The 17,189-nt window shown below is 39.3% G+C and overlaps 1 protein-coding gene across 1 annotated transcript; it reads left to right on the top strand.

Moving 5' to 3' along the window:
• Nucleotides 1-7,066: 7,066 nt before the first annotated feature.
• si:ch211-207l14.1 (leukemia NUP98 fusion partner 1) lies at nucleotides 7,067-16,722 on the top strand. Its single transcript, XM_035407577.1, has 4 exons — nucleotides 7,067-7,604; nucleotides 10,472-10,714; nucleotides 11,273-11,371; nucleotides 16,600-16,722. Exons 1-4 carry the CDS (start codon nucleotides 7,443-7,445, stop codon nucleotides 16,705-16,707), a joined length of 612 nt encoding a protein of 203 aa, XP_035263468.1. The 5' UTR covers nucleotides 7,067-7,442; the 3' UTR covers nucleotides 16,708-16,722.
• The last annotated feature ends 467 nt before the right edge of the window (nucleotides 16,723-17,189 follow it).

Consider the following 17,189-nt stretch of genomic DNA (forward strand, 5'->3'; position numbering starts at 1 on the left):
GCACGCTTGTTAGCCAAACGAAACAGTTTGCATTTCCAATACTGAGGACAAAAACCCCATCTAGCGTATTCTTTATGCAAGTACATAACGGCGTTTTCTTTCTTGGGTTTCATGACGTTGGAAAGACAACTTTAATGGTGCACCACCATCTATTGCACTGGAGGGAGCAGAGCATCGAGGAGGAATTCAAATCCTGGTCCTAGACCTGTCTCATAGGTAAAATGTAATTTATTCTCTGATTACCTGTCCAATGCTCAGTATTTCACTGATTCCCCATGTTATTGCCTCCACCTTAAAAATGTGCACTCCCTTTGTGAGGATATACCAACACTATGGTCAGATCATTAATGGGTCATTCTACAGAAACGGTGGCATTTTGAATTGCAACATGTCTTGAAATGTATTTCATTTTACTTAATCAAAACTTATTGTACAATATTAATGAACCTCTTACCTTTAACAATTCCACAAAAATGAAAGCTTAATGTATTTTAATTATTTTTATACATTCACTCAAAGAATGCTTGTGCCGTCTTTTTGTCATTGGTGTCACTCATACCAAAAACAACATTAAAAGCTCATCAGAATATTATTTCTTTATTCAATCTGCACATATGCTCAAAGACATAGTAGGTTGATAATAATTAAAAGAAAAATGTTTTATTATTTATTTATTATATCAGGTATGTGTAAAGTTATATTGTGTGACATTTTTTCATTTACGCCATCACGTTTTTGCTGTAATATCAACAATAACTCAAAAATAATTCAAAATTGAATGATACTATCCTTAAAATTCCAACTCATGAATAAAGCAACAATCAACAAACACAAAATTATTATAAAGTCAAAAATGACACCTTTAATATCACATCACCGAAACAAACATGCAGTAACACCAGTGACACAATATAACACCAATGACTTGACCCCAGACTATTTCATACAACTCAATGAGATTATTACATTTCATGTAACTAATGTGCCATTTTTTATTTATTTAACTCATTTACAGCACTGGGAGATTTATATAATTTGAGTAATAACATTACAACATTTTGCCAAACCACATTAAGAGCAAAGAGGGGCACATTAAAGAGCACATTAAAGACCCAGACCAAGAACGATTGTCTAAACATTGTCATTGACTTCATAGTCAACCTCACCATTTTCATAGAAACTCATAAAACATGTAGCCTGGTTCATCCTGTGATGCCAGCTAGTTGTCTGCCAAACATCTGTATGGCATATAGTGGACTCTGTAGGCTACTAGTACTACAATGGCGAGCACCCTGGCTGTAAAACATACTCATTAGAACACAAGTAAACAAACATTTTCTTTACATCAACTTTAGGCTTCCAGCAACTGGTATATCACTTGTAGTCACACATGCAGCTGACCCTCCACATATGTCCAGATCTTCTGGTCAACCTGAACTGACCGTTTGTTCACAGGAACTGGCTCTGGCATGAAACACATGATCTGGTCATCCCCATACCAGTTTACATCTTCTTTTGGGCTTGGCCAGAAAAAGTTTTCTCCATTCATGTGCATGCACTTCACTTTTATGTTGTGCTCTTCCCCCTCCAGTATAATGCCAGGGTATGGCTGGTCATCATGCCTCACAATACACCACTGCCCGCTATGGTGAGTCTCAATGACATCAGGTCGGTGTTGTTGTTGTGGAACAGCTCTCATGTGTTGCCTGTGTCTTGCCTGGTTGACTCGCCATGCCTTGCGCTGACCTCTCTTTGCCCTTTCACTGAGATCATTTATTTTCTTTCTTTTTCCTGTTGCTATATCATTGGCATAACCCTGTTGCCTTTTTACTAAGTACTCTGCTCTACGTGTAGGGTCAGCATCCCTGCGCTGTCTGTAAAGCCTCTGCTTCTCAGCTGTACTCAATTTCGCCATACCTGACAAAAGGAATAACAATAACAATAGGAAGTTATGAAAATGAAACAATATGTGCTATTTTGCTTTAATTGCTTATGTTGAAGCTTTTATAAAAGCTCATTTACACAAGAATGTCATTGGTATTACTGATTGTCATTGGTGTTACCAGGAGGAGTAGTAACACCAATGACGGTAACACCAATGACAATTTGCAGAACAAATGGTTTTTTACAAAATGTACGCCGCAGTACCTCAAACCACATGTCTTCAATCATATTAAAATCATTCAAATATTTAATTTTATCAATTTCTATTATTTATTTCTAATTCCCCTTCCTGTGAAATGACTAACACCAATGACATATTTAAAAGCCTTGTGTAGAATTAACACATAAATCATAAAATTTATAACAAATGAAGAGACATCAGACTCACCATGTGCATATGTTGATCACACTTCCTCCAATGACCTCTTGAACCAGGAATTACTTCTAAAAGTCATTTCATTTTTAAGTTTTCCATTCCATAAATGTGACATTTGTGTTTACTTGATGACATTTAAAGTAGGAGAAAAATACATTTCTTAACTCAAAATATGGCACTAAACTTCAATACATGGTCAGAGTGACAAGCAAATTGCTTGCACTTGGTATTTTATATAAATGATAAACTGAAAATACCGCCTTGCAGGTGTATGCCTCCGCCAACCAGTAGCCAGTCCGGATATAAAATGTCATCACTTCATCATTTTATCCTATTAGACATTTGTGTGAAACTTTGTCATAATTAGCGTATGAATTCTTGAGTTATGGCCAAAAATGTGTTGTGTGAGGTCACGGTGACCTTGACCTCTGACCTTTTCCCACCAAAATCTAATCACTTCATCCTTGAGTCCAAGTGGACGTTTCTGCCAAATTTGAAGAAATTCCCTCAAGGCGTCCCTGAGATATCGCGTTCATGAGAGAATGGGAAGGACGTGAGGTCACAGTGACCTTGACCTCTGACCTTTTCCCACCAAAATCTAATCACTTCATCCTTGAGTCCAAGTGGACGTTTGTGCCAAATGTGAAGAAATTCCCTCAAGGCAAAAACGTGTTTTGTATTCCCTCAAGGCAAAAACATGTTTTGTGAGGTCACAGTGACCTTGACCTTTGACCTTTAACCACCAAAATCTAATCAGTTCATCAATGAGTCTAAGTGGACGTTTGTGCCAAATTTGAAGAAATTCCCTCAAGGCTTCCTGAGATATTTCTTTCACGAGAATCGGGACGGACGGACGGACGGATGGACGGAAAACCCGAAAACATAATGCCTCCGGCCACGGCTGTGCCATCGCGGAGGCATAAAAACAAGAATTGCTCATTACATGACTCAAATATGTTTTATTATTATAAGATCAGTGTATATTTATCAAAAATATATATTACATGTGATCATTAAGTCCATTTAAAGTATTTTGCTTGCTGCAAAGGTGAGAGACAGGAATGCCATCGTTTCTGTAGAATGACTCTAATGTGTTTCCCTAACAAGTGCAAGAATGCAGTCAGTTCAGTGTTTTCCATCCTTGATTCACAAATCAACACCTCTCATTTTGTGCATTTTAAATGAAAATGTTTACTTGTCACAGACCTCTGAATATTCTATTGAAATTTGGTTCTTTGAGTTCACTCGCTCTGAAGAAAGCTTTTACACATTAAAACGTCCAGTGTTAATTCAACTCTAACAGTTCATAATTCTGAACAATAGACTCACAAAAAAATATATGATATGACTATATAGCTCAATTAAGTATTTAAGAGCTATTAGCTATTGACAGCATGTTTGGCTATTGGAAGATTAACATGCAGCAGTTTTATTTTCAGTCAAACTGACTCGTTTTAAACTTTTACTAGAAGAGGAATGATACTTTTTAAAGATGTATTTCATAGCCAGCAACTAAACCAATGTAAATGTAATTCTTGTTTTTTATTTCTGTTTGTTGTTGATCATCTGTATTTGCTTTATGCCAATAAATACCAATAATGTTCTGCATGAAATCCTTGTTTAATTTTTTTTTACAAATAAACATGATTTATACCAAAATGCCTTGCTTATACTAGATTTATATTAATCACATCTTTATCACAAAACTTAATGACACTTCCATTTTTAGGTAAATGGCAACCATTAAACATATATTGTTTTTGTTGTTTGGATTTGGGATAAAGATCATGTGAATTAAAGTGGCAATCCTTAATTTTTTTATATTTAAAAATGCTATATTTGATGTCGGGCATGACAGTCCTGCCAAATTAAAATGTTACGACGCATGCACAGGAACTTGCATGCTGAAAGCAAAAAGCAAGTGTCTAAAATCCATAAAGTATCTTTAAAATTAGGTTTAGGTTTGATATGTTTCTCAATATTACCGTGTCAGACTACATTGCTAGTTGTCTTTAGGTAGTTTTCTTTCTCCAAAATACGCTACTGTGGATTATCTTCTAAGAAAAATAAGGACTAATGTGCTCCATAGCTTCATTTGGAATGGAACTCTTGTATTCGGGGTGTGAAAACAAACTTTTGCGGCCACCAGTCACCACAGATGACGCCAGGTCAACTAAAACTGAAAAATTAAGAATGATCACTGTAAGTATTTTTACATAGATTGTATTTCTGTATTGCTTTAAAACCCCAGCAATGTCCTTGGTATATTGGACTCAGGCTAACAGTTTCACAGGTGCCAAGGAAACAGAACAAGGTACTACATAGTGAAGGGAAAGTTCACCTCAGCCACCACAGACTGGTGATTCTCAGCAGCCATTTTGTTTCTGAGTGCATACATCAGCTAAGGTTGAGAGGGAAGGAATTATTGAGCCAATTGCCTTTGTGTATAATTTGGTGGCCATTAGGTGGCCATTGAGAGAGCTCAATTGAGAATTTGGCCAGGACACCGAGAAACCCCACATTCTTTGTAACCAGTGTGATGGGTTCAATAACCGCCCGAGTCAGGAATTCAGTTTAACATTAGATTTGAAAAATGGGAATGGATGATCATATAACCTGTCCACCAAATTTAATGGCGTTAATAATATTGGTTTCTTACAAGTCCTGTTTTCCTGCATTAAATGGATATTTATACAGTATTTTCTTAATCATACTGCAGTCATACTGCATATTATTATTTTTTCTAGCTTTTGATTTTTAGAGTTCATATCAGTACAGAGATAATCATAGTGTAAGTCACTCACAGGCCATCTGACCCATCAATACATTGATTACTTATGAGGTATTTGTTAAAAAAGAAATAGAACAGTTTATAGTAGCTAAATGATTTCATAGAAGAAAGTCCAATAATACTGTGAAGCAGCTTATTGTTATTTTTTAAGTAATTGCATATTGTAACATGTTTGACAACTCAAATATAATTTTTGTGCATAGTGGAAGATATAACTATGGTTCAGTGGCATGTCATATGTTCAAGAGTATCCCAGTTAAGAATCACTAACTATATTTTTTATATGCAATATAATTTTCTTCGTAAGGTGATGTGCCCAAACCATGAAGTTGTCTCTCTAATCACAGCACTCATTTGAACTGTAGCTTCAGCAGTCAGAGAAACCTGCTTTCAGCAGTTTAAGGGATAATGCCTCTTACATGTCTCCTAACAGCTGGACTGGCCGCTCAGAGACATGACTGGGTAGATGAGATAAGTGGATTTTGTCTCCGTGAATAGCCTTTAAAGAAGGGTTCATCATCCAGTCCCAAGCTGACATGTTTTTATATCTTGTGGAAGTGGTTCTGGAGAAGTTATGTAATTGGGCAGAAGGTCCCTTCCACTAAGGATGGCTGATAAACAGTGAAGAGAGAAACCCTGCCAAAACTAAATTGCTTCAACCCATGTGTAAACACCTGGCAAGGATCCCAGTGTAAGGCACAATCTTCCTTCGCACACCTTTGAAGTACACCTTCTGAGGAAAGAATAAACAATGCAGAGCTGGAAGGTCAAATTTTGACTGACCACATTTGCATTTGTAACGCGAAATAACTTCACACCCTTTTCACAGTGTACTTGGTTGAAAAGCAGCATTTTTCAGACTGCATTGCCTTTCTTGAAACTTTTAGGCTAAATTGTGGTCTAGAGAATCTGGAGTGGTGCTGGGTTTTGGTTCAGTTGAGCTCTTGATTGATTAGAATTGACTTTCTTGTTGACTGTACTGGTCTGAACTCTCTTGAGAGTTATCTTTGATGAGGCATTTGTGAAAGAAACTGACTAAGTGTTCATGGAAAGATACAAGTAAAAATGTTGTATTCAACGGATTTCCTGGACACTTTTGCCCCTTTATTTAGTTTTATGGGTTAGTGTTCACAATACCATTAATTAAAAGTCATAGGTTTAATAATTATAGTAATTTAATTCTATTGATTCTATTGAAATTAAATGGCTATGCTGGAAGGAAATGAATCACTGTTTTCACTCCATGTCACTGATGACCTCTCCTGAATGCCATCTTGGTCTTGTTCAGAGACAGAATTTTGATTGGACATCACAAGGTCTTTTTCTCTTGCTGCCTCTTGCACAGAGCTGGGGAGGAAGATTAACTCTACATGATCTGTTGCCGCAGATTATGTGTTTTGGACAGAGCTATTTAATGCTTTTCTCTCAAGCAACAAAGAAAGGGGAGGGACACATCTCTCCTGGTCTGTTCTGAAGGCACCTTCATACACTAAGCAAGAAAACTTCAGACAGAATTTAAATGGTGCAAAAGGAATGGTTCACACCCAAAAATAAGGCTGTAAAAAGTTGCTTATACACCGGTTTTATTAACTACCAGCAGGTGGACTGAACGTACAGATGTTTCAGCAAACACCTTCTTCACCGTGTCATTTGTGTGACCAATCAAATGCTAAATATTTTTTTATTCATGTATATCAATTATATGGCTTTGGCAATATTGTTTCATTACTTTCATGCCAATAAAGCTCTTTGAATTGAATTGAATTTAGAGAGAGTGGCTACCCAGTGCTCTATGATGATTGACAGGGTGGTTGTGCTAAGCAAGTGGAAAGTATAGGAAAATTTGAGTTTCAGTTGTTGTTGATTGCTCTTTAGGCCCAAGCTGCCTCCTCTAGGTTTTGCAATGGAAAGATTAAAAACAAGCCCCCTCCTCCATCCCCTGATCCCCCATCCACACTCAAGTTCTGTAGCTCCCTCCCTCCATCTCCAGTACTAAATAGATTAAAGAGGATTCACTTATTTAAAGACTTTGGCAAAAGCCGTGCAGCGTATTTTTAGGTTGGCTTAGAACAACAAAGCACACTGACGGTTCAAACAAGTCGGTGGGATCGAATTACAGTAAACTCGTTGTCCAGTGAGAGTGCACCTTACCTTTGGCGTGGAGCAGGACTGCCGACTGGACAGCCACGCCGCCCTGCATCGGACCGCAGCCCAGCAACACCGCTGCCCGGATCGGCCAGCCCCGCCCGACCCCACCCCGTTGCCACCCTGAACCTGCAGCCAGGGGGACACAACTTCGCTCTGTCATTCAAGCCGCACCCAGCCATTATCATGGACAATGACGAGGACGAGGACGGTAACTTCACCAAGTGGATGAGCGGCTACTGGGGTCACAACGGCGGGGAGGAGAGTGAGAAAATGAAAGAGAGGAGGCACAGCATCAGGAGGACGTCCAAACCGTACGCCGGTCGCCGAGCCTCTCTGCCCTGTCAGGTAAGAACCCCTCAGGGGTGCTTCTATATTCCAAAAATCTGTGGTACAGTTGAGAGCCTGGAGTAAAATTACTATCAGTGTAACTTTTACTGACCTAACTTAATCAGTGCAATGCAAAGGAAATGTGCTTCCACCCAAAATATATATGATATGTTGGGGTCATAGACAGCCACTGCCCACAAGCAACACAGTCAGTACCTAGCTTGTTGCCTGTTGGGTGCTAGCTATCTCCGTACTGTTGTCGAACAAATAATGCAGAATTTAAGAACTACTGTTTTGGAAAACATGGTAGGATGAATAAGGACAATAAGGAGGCCTGTTTAAAAATCTGTAGTTGATTTCAAAGGGGTTTTTTTGGTCGGTTGAAGTATCTGAAGATGGGTTGCAGATATTTTGGGCAGCTGGGCCTTATTAGTTTTATGTAGCTTCCTTGGCACACTAAACAACAGGTTCTACAGTTGATTGTGAACAACAAATCCAACAAATCATATATGAATATTAATACTGATGATGTATACAGTTTACAGAATTTGAGGAGGTATATACATTAGAAAACAACAATGAATATAGCTGTAAGCAGCAATGAAGGGGTCAAGCACAACAGCACCTCCATGTGTTCAATTCTGTTAGTAGCCCAATTCAAACCCATCTTTTTTTGTTTTGAAATTAATTGCATTTATACCTGTTTTTTGGGGTACTAAACTTGGTGTGTGCCCCCAGACCTCTTGGTAAGCATGTGTACAAAGTTTGATCCCAGTTGATAAAAAGGTTGCAGATCTATGACCACTCTTATTTTATGGTGACTTTGCTGCCACAATTGTAGGTATATTGTGGCCATATTGCTCAACTAAGCAACTATCTTTTAACAGCTCTTAAAGACAATGGTCCAAAGATTTCATATCTAAAATTGCAGCTAGATTGGGAAATAGATCTAGGAGAAGATGTCTAAATGGTTTTTTGTCAAAATCCAAGGTGGCTGAAAAACAAAATGGTGGACATCAAGGGCATATGATTTCCCAGTTAGGATACTTTACTGCAATAGCCCACACAAGATTTGGTTGAAATATCTGCTTTCATTGCAGAATATTTGCCATATAACATTCTCCTGGTGCAGCACCCCCAAGTGGCCAAATTTCATGCAACTTGGTGTGTGCCCCTTGGGCCCCCGGGCAAAGAAGGCTACCAAGTTTGGCATCAACACAACAAAAGCATTGCAGGGATATTGCTCACTTCCTGTCTGGCACCTTCACTATCAAATTTGTTTGTTTGCAGCAGCCATTTTGTTTGATAAATCAACTATCTTTTAAGAAATTTTGGTCACAGTACTCCCAAGAAGATACATGGTTAATTTTGGCGTGATCCGTTCAGTGGTCTAGGAGGAGCTGTTTTGTGTTTTTCAGAAAAATTCAAAATGGCAGAAAATCTATATGATGAAAATTGACATGGGTGGGTGCACTTAACTCAGCAGGTTCAAAGGATCATGGAGAAAAAGGAATCATGACTGTTGGTGGTGCTAGACAGGTGGATGAACTGATCCCAGACAGTGGATATATTAGCTTGTCTAGTAATGTGCCAGATTTCATGAAAATCCACCAGGCCGTTTGCTGCCATTGCCATTGCTGCTATTGGCTGCCATAGACACCCATGGCGGAAACTATAATAATAGTGAAAAATTCAAACAATTATAATAGGTGCCTATGCACCATTGGTACTTATTATTTACACTGATTATTGTGTTTTTCCATTTTTGCGAAGGCTCCCTCGAGAGTGATTTCTATCTCCATGGGACTTCACTGTATTTCATTTTAACACATCATCAATTGTCAGGAATAGCATATAACAATGTCAACACTGTAAGGACTCTGGGGCTGTAATGTTGATAAAATGTACACTGAAAACCAGCCTGTCCTAGCATGCCTGGTGTCTACATATCAAACTAAAACAGTGAGAAATTAACTGCTTTCTGTTATAAGCATCCAGCAAATAGCGTATCATACTGCATACATCAAAACAAAACAAAACCAAGAAAGGAATTTGCAAACTCCTTTCAAGAGGGAAAACTTTCAATTGAGTTATACAGTACTGACATATCAGAGTAATTAAAAAGAAATCACGTCCTTGCACAATTGCTGTGTAGTTGTGGAACCATATTTAGGGCACAGCGTTACAGAGAACCCATGTAATAAACATCAGACTTCATCTGTGCAAGAGAGATGACAACCAAAAGCCATTTTCTTGCATTGTTTTCTCAATTTAAAAAAACCAAAGATATTCCATAATGGTGTTTTTTTCTGTGCAAAAATTGCCATAGATTTTCAAGTCACAAATGGGAAGGAGTATAAACTTGTGGTGCAGGCAGTGGCCAAAGATCCAATAATTTACTTGGCACTAAGCTGTAGGATTATTGCCTGGGCTGTCCAGGGTTATCAGGAGTATAATTAACTCTCTGCATTTACTGGCATAGGTACTTAATCTAACAAAGCTGTCTGTGTGAGATCTGTTTTTACAATGGTAAAGCTATGTCAGTCAACAGAGAAGCTCATTATGGCCTTTGAACATGATCATTCAAGACATTCATTTTGGATGGTTTCGGTACATCGGGTACATCATCTGTAGTCTTAGCAAATGCCGTAATCCGGAGTGATTTACACATCTTACTTTTTTGGAGTTAACAATAAACATGTTAGAGCATACTAAATCAGTTCAGGTTAAGTTCTGGTACCTTCCTCATGGGAACAACAGCAGTATCCAAGTTGGGAATCATTATACAGCTCTGCTGATATACCTGTTACACTAATGTGCAGTTGTGTAGCTGTAAAGGTGTGTGGGTGTGTCAGAGACCAAGCAGCTTGCTTTACCTCCATCAGGCACAGCTGGATGCCATGCAGCTGAACCGCCTGCATGCGGCCACCATGGCCCCAGCGCCCGCTCACCTCAAGTCCAGGGACAAAAAGGACGTCAGGCAACACCACAGTACCTGCCACCCCACCATGGAGGAGAGCGACCAGGCCAGGAGCTCCCTGCCAGACCAGCGGATCACCACCATCAACGAGCTGTCCGAGACCTTCGAGAGGAAGCTGAAATTCCGGACCCGGAATGTAATGTCACTGGTGAGTGGCGTGTAGATTCACTGTGCAGATCAATCCAGCGAGACTGAATGCTTGAATAGACCATAGATGTCAACATCTGTTCCAGATGTTAACTGGAAGCCTTTGTCTTTGCCTTGTTTTATATGTACAAATATATATCTGATCATATGTGCACTTGAGTAAGTAACTTAGTAAATGATCTATGCTAGGCTTCAGTACTTTATCGTCTGTTGTGTGCGGAGGGCACTTTTCTCAGCGCTGTCCCACACTGTCTGAGGAAAGTACTATGCCTACTAGTGGCCTGTTGACAGCAGGGATTCAGTCCCCCAGTGTTTTTAAAATCAGGGCAGTCGTCTGCTGGCACAGTTAAGACGAGGCAGCAGAGATGAAGATGGACAATTAAAAGAATGCAAAATAGCTGGTGAATAGCCGGTGGCTGTAGATGGCAGTGGGATAGATGCTTGCCAGCTAGGCCCTTTAATCAGTGTAACCTGCCCGATTCCCTGTGACAGCGCCTAGCTTCTCTTTGAACACTGGGCTGAAGCAAGAGTGGCTGAAGCTTTGCGGTGTGCTTTTCAGAGTGACGCGGACACCCTGTGTCTGATCTGCCACGATGACATGAAGAGCTGCGGGACTGTGGTCACAGAGCTGAACTGCACACACTGTTTCCACAAAGAGGTAACAGCTCCCCCCCCCGCCCCAAAAAAAAAAAAAAATCTCCAGGACTCTGGCTTGCCTGTCTGTGCCTCCCTGTTTTCTTTAGTCCTGCAGAGCTGTGCCACAGACAGGAAGATGTACACGTCTACAATGCTGGAGTCGCTGCCACGGTGTGCATGAATGGCAAATGCTGACTCAAAACCAAATGCCCCGCCCTGTAGGGCAGAGCTTCCAAACTTAGACCGGGGAGCCACTGTGTATGCTGTTTTCATTCCAACTACATTTGGAATTTCTGCCTCTTGATTTTTTGAGATACTTTTAATGTCCACTGAAGGACAATTTACACTCTTTAAGACCTCAATATATCACAAAAAACTACTGTCCTGTATTCACATTCTAGACCTTGTAATCAGTCATATCAGTTTATGCTTTACTTTTTACCATGGTTTAGGCCTAATTTTGGAGATTTGATATATGGTATATCTTCATTTAGATAGAGGTTATAGTTGTATTTTATGGGTGACAGGCATAATTAGTAATTAGTTGTTCTAGCGTAGTGAGGTCCAACCATGTAGCTGCTACTATGTAAAGCCGTGGTTTCAAATATATTCTGTCCATAACTTCAGCGGTAAAAATACAGTGTCTTCTTTGGTGTCAAGGGGTTATATCAACACAGCTCAATTTTAAAATACTGTGAGAAAATTGCTGCAGTTGAAATATGCTCAGTTTGAAAACTGAAGAGAAATATGAGCTGAATCATAAAAATGCAAATAAATGGAAAAACACAGCACTCAGTCGAATATTTCAGTTTTATTGAAACATAGACACAGTGTGCACAAATGATTTGTGTAACACATTCTTTGACCATTAACTGCTGAATTGTTTGTGCTTTTCCACTGAAAGGAAATTGTGAATATAGTTTCCTAATGGAAAAAACATACTGTGAGCTCCATAATTATTTAGCCCTGTACTCAACAATTTTAGATTTGTAATGAAACAATTCATGTGTGATTAAAGTGCACATTCTGGGCTTTTATTTACAGGTATTTTTTATACATTTTGGTCTCACCATATAGAAAGGACATCACTTTTTATACATAGTTCCCCTATTTCAGGGCATAAAAATGTTTGGGACAAATGGCTTCACAGGTGTTTCTGATTAGTCAGGTGTTTTCAATTGCTTTGTTAGTGAAGGTACAGTATAAGAGAGCTGTCAGTATCTAGCTTTGATTCTAGCCCTTTGATTGCCGACAGAGTATGCTATTGGCTTTTGTCAACATGAGAACCAGAGTTGTGCCAATGAAAGTCATGGAAGCCATTATTAGCCTGACAAATAAGAATAAAAATGTCTGAAACAAATGTGAGATCTTCGGATTACCGAAATCAACAGCTTGGAATATCACTGAGAACAAAGAGCACAGCAAGCACTGGTGAGCTCAGAAATCACAAAGTGCCTGGTAGGCCAAGGAAGACCTCTGCTGAAATATTCTCATCATAATGAAGAAAACCCCCCAAAAACCTGTCTGGCAGATCAGAAACACTCTTTAGCAGGCAGGCCTGGATGTGTCAGTGTCTACTGTCTGCAGAAGATTTCACAAACAGAACTAGGGAGGCTAAGCTGCAAGATGCAAACCAATAGTTAGCCACAAAAACAGGGTGGCCAGGTTACAGTTTGCTAAGAAGTACCTATAAAACCAGCAGAGCTCTGGGAAAGGTCTTGTGGACAGATGAGATGATTATATTATAGTGATGGCAAGACCAAAATATGGAGGCCAAAATGAACTGCCCAGGATTCAAAGCACCCCCTCTCATCTGTGAAGCATGGTGGTGGGGGATGTTATGATTTGGACATGTATGGCTGCCACAAATACTGGCTCACTTGTCTTCATTGATAATGCAACTGCTGGTAGCAGCAGCAGAATGAAGTGTACAGAAGCATCTTATCTGCTCAGGTTAAACCAAATGTCTCCAAATTCATTGGACAACGCTTCATCCTACAGCAAGACAATGATCCCAATCATACTCCTTAAGCAACTAAGGAGTTTCTGAAAGCTGAAAATGAGAAAATTCTTTACTGGCCAAGTCATTCACCTGATCTGAATCCAAATAAACATGTTTCACATGCTTGAGTGAAAACTTAAAAAACTAGACCCTGCCGGAGAAGATACAGTCGAAGCTTCACCAGAGAAGATACAGTTGAGGCTGAAAGTTTACATACACCCAGGCTAAAGACATTCAAACTCAATTTTTCACAACTCCACACATTCCATGTTACCATACGTTTTCTATGTTGTCAATTATGGTATCTACTTTATTTCCTTAAGAGGTTATTTCAAAATAATAGCTAAGAGACAGATTTATTTCAGCTTTTATGTACTATATCAGATTTTCAGTGGGTCAAAAGTTTACATAGCTTTGTTAGTTTACATTGCCTTTTAATTGCTTAACTTGAATCAAAAGCTTGGAGTAGCATTTCCACAAGCTTCTCACAATACTTTGGTGGAATTTTTGTCCATTCCTCCTGACAGAACTGGTGTAACTCAGTCAGGTTTGTGGGCCTCCTTTCTCGAACATGCTTTTTCAGTTCAGTACACAGATTTTATATGGGATTCAGGTCAGGGCTTCGTGATGGCCTCTCCAATACTTTCACTTTGTTGTCTTTAAGCCATTTTGTTACAACTTTAGAGGTATGCTTAGGATCACTGTCCTGCTGGAAGATCCAGTTGTAACCAAGTTTTAACTTTCTAGCTGATGTCTTGAGGTGCTGCTTCAGTATTTCTAGTAGAGAGTCCTCCTTCCTCATGATGTCATCTATTTTCTGAAGTGCACCAGACCCTTTTCCAGCAAAACACCCCCACAACATGATGCTGCCACCCCCGTGCTTCACAGTTGGGATAGTGTTCTTCGAATTAAAAGCCTTTTTTCCTCCATACATAGCGCTGATCATTATGGCCAAACAAGTAAATTTTTGTTTCATCTGACCAGAGAACACACAGAGGCTAGGTCTTCATCCTGGTGATCACCTGCAAACTTCATTCTGGCTCTTTTATGTCGGTCTTGGAGTAGGGACTTCTTTCTCGCGTGACAGCCTTTCTGGCCATGGCGATAGGATTCTCTTAATGGTAGAGTACCTGATGCCTCCAACTCTTTCACCAGTTCCTTTGTTGTTGTCTTGGGGTTCAGTTGAACTTTCGGACCAAAATTCATTGAGCCCTGGGAGTTAATTTGTGCCTCCTTCCTGATAGATGCAGTGTCTGTGTGGTCCCAAGATTTTTATATTTGCATACAATTGTTTGTACAGATGCTCGTGGTACCTTCAGTTGTTTGGAACCGGTCTTGTGGAGGTCCACAATTTTTTTTGAGGTCTTGGCTGAGTTGCTTGGATTTTCCCATGATATCAAGGACAAAAAGGCAGTGGCTCTAAAGGTAGGCCCTTAAATACAGCCACAGGTGCTAATTAACTCCCAATTAACTCCTAAATACAACAATTTGCCAACCATAAGCTTCTAAAAAGTCATTACATCAATTTCTGGAATCTTCCAGACTATTTAAAGAGACAGTCAACTTGATGTATGTAAATTTTTGACCCACTGGAATTCTGATATAGTGAATTAAAGCTGAAATAAGTCTGCCTCTAATCTATTGTTTTAAAATTACCTCTGATGTGAACAAAGTAGATGCCATAATTGACTTGCCAAAATAAATGCATGGTAACATGAAATGTGCGGAGTTGTGAAAAACTGAGTTTGAATATCTTTAGCCTAGGTGTATAACTTCTGGCCTCAACTGTACTTAGCACCTGGTGATGTTTATGGGTCACATGCTTCAAGCAGCCATTGCATGCAAGTATTAAGTACTAAACATAACTACTTTAATTCACATAATATTAATGTCCAAAGCATTATGATGCCCTGAAATGGGGGACTATTAAAAGTGCTGTCATTTCTACATGGTAAAACTAAAACCCTTAAATAAAAGGTGAGAATGTGCACTTTAACCACATGTGAATTGTTTCATTACAAATTTAAAATTGTAGAGTACAGAGCCTTATCAAGAAAATAAGCCTTTGTCCCAAACATTAATGAGCTCATGTATTTTTACTATTAACAAAAACATCCTGCATTCTGTTACTGGAACATTGTGGTGCCTGAGGATAGTATACAACTGCTACATCCCCCTTCAAATGCTTCCAATACTCATAAATAAGAGAAGAACTTCTCAATCTTTTAATGTGAAAATCAATGCAATGTTCTCTTATCAAGCCAGCTTGAACCAAGATGACATCATGTTTTATCAAGATCTATCATTAACGAAATGTGCTACAACGGTTGGTACTGTTTGTCTTATTTTACTGTATCAATGTGTGTCTGTTCCTCTGTATATGAAAAGGAGTACAGCTTGTGACACAAGCCAAATTTCAGAGAAATTGCACTAATAATTGCACTTGGCACACTGTTCCTTTGTCACATTTAAGACCTTATTGTACAAAAGGAGGCAGGCTGTTAGTGGGAGGGTTCAGGCAGGTATGGTTGTAGACCCCTGACACATCGTGTGTAATTGTCTTCTTATAACACAGATGTGTTTTCCATGCTCAAAAGACATTGATTTATAAAGCCAATAATTATTTAGATGTGCCAATATGTCCCAGATCTTCATTTTTATTTTGTTTTGGTTAGGATGATATCTTTTCTTCAAGTGTAAAAAGAAAGACTCATAATTGAACGTGAATGGTGCAATAATGTTTTATTGTTTAATTCACTTGTTTATGCCGAGCAGAGCAGTGAATGAGTCCCTGAAACAACTGCAGTTCACCTTGTTAGACTGTGTTTCCATGGTGATATCATCCTTGCAGCTAGGGTGGCAGCTGGGCTGATGATCAGGCCATGGTTTGTAAGGGGAGTATGGGATGGGAGTGGGGGGTTTGGGTTGATTCTACCGGCATCTATACTGGAAATCAATTCCAAAACAACGGAATTGACCCAAACAGGTTGATAGTTGATCGTACGGGCGCAAATATTCCAGAACAACAGGGAGGAGGCTAGCAAGTTAGTTCTGAGCACTGAGACACAATACTTTTTCCTCCTTTAGCATTGAACAGCAATGAGACATGATTATATTGTGGTACCTGAGTTCTCTCTCCACAGAAGCCCAAGCCTCCTTGGATGTTTGACTGAAAATGTATTTTAGGTTATAAGCCTTGATACTTAGGGGCGACCTGCAGCAACATGTCTGTCTCTTCTGTGTTTCAGTGCATTGAGCAGTGGCTGTGGAAGAAGCAGTCGTGTCCCACGTGTCACGTCCACGTGGCTATGCCCCAGCCCTTCTACTGGTCCTCTGGCCGTGTCAAAGTGCCCTGATGTCTCCGGCCTGAAGCCAAAGAGCCCCGACTTCCCCACCCCCGCCTGACTCCCCACCCATGCCAACATGGCTGGAAACTTCCTTCAGAAATTGAATATACTGAAAATATATGACAATAAATATATGATAAAGATGTGATCGATAATTTATAATACATAGGAAACTGTACAGATATTTTACAAATATGCAAATATTCAGACATTGCAATACATATTTATTTCAAATTCACTGCTTAGAAATATATTTATCATTATGTTTTCCAGAAAGGAAAAAAACCCCAACAGACACCTCCTATCCTTTACCAAGGACAAATGTGATAGTCAAAAGATGTGATAGTGACCTAAGAGCATTGGTACTGTAGGCCAAGGTTGACAAACCAACTAATAGCTGCAGTATACTTTCTAAATGTTTTGTACAGTAAATAATGGTAATGACAACTGAGAGTAAATTGGACCAATGAGTTTTCTTTGTATTTGTTTTT

This window comes from Anguilla anguilla, chromosome 3 (genome assembly GCF_013347855.1).
Source record: "Anguilla anguilla isolate fAngAng1 chromosome 3, fAngAng1.pri, whole genome shotgun sequence".
Lineage (NCBI taxonomy): Eukaryota > Metazoa > Chordata > Actinopteri > Anguilliformes > Anguillidae > Anguilla > Anguilla anguilla.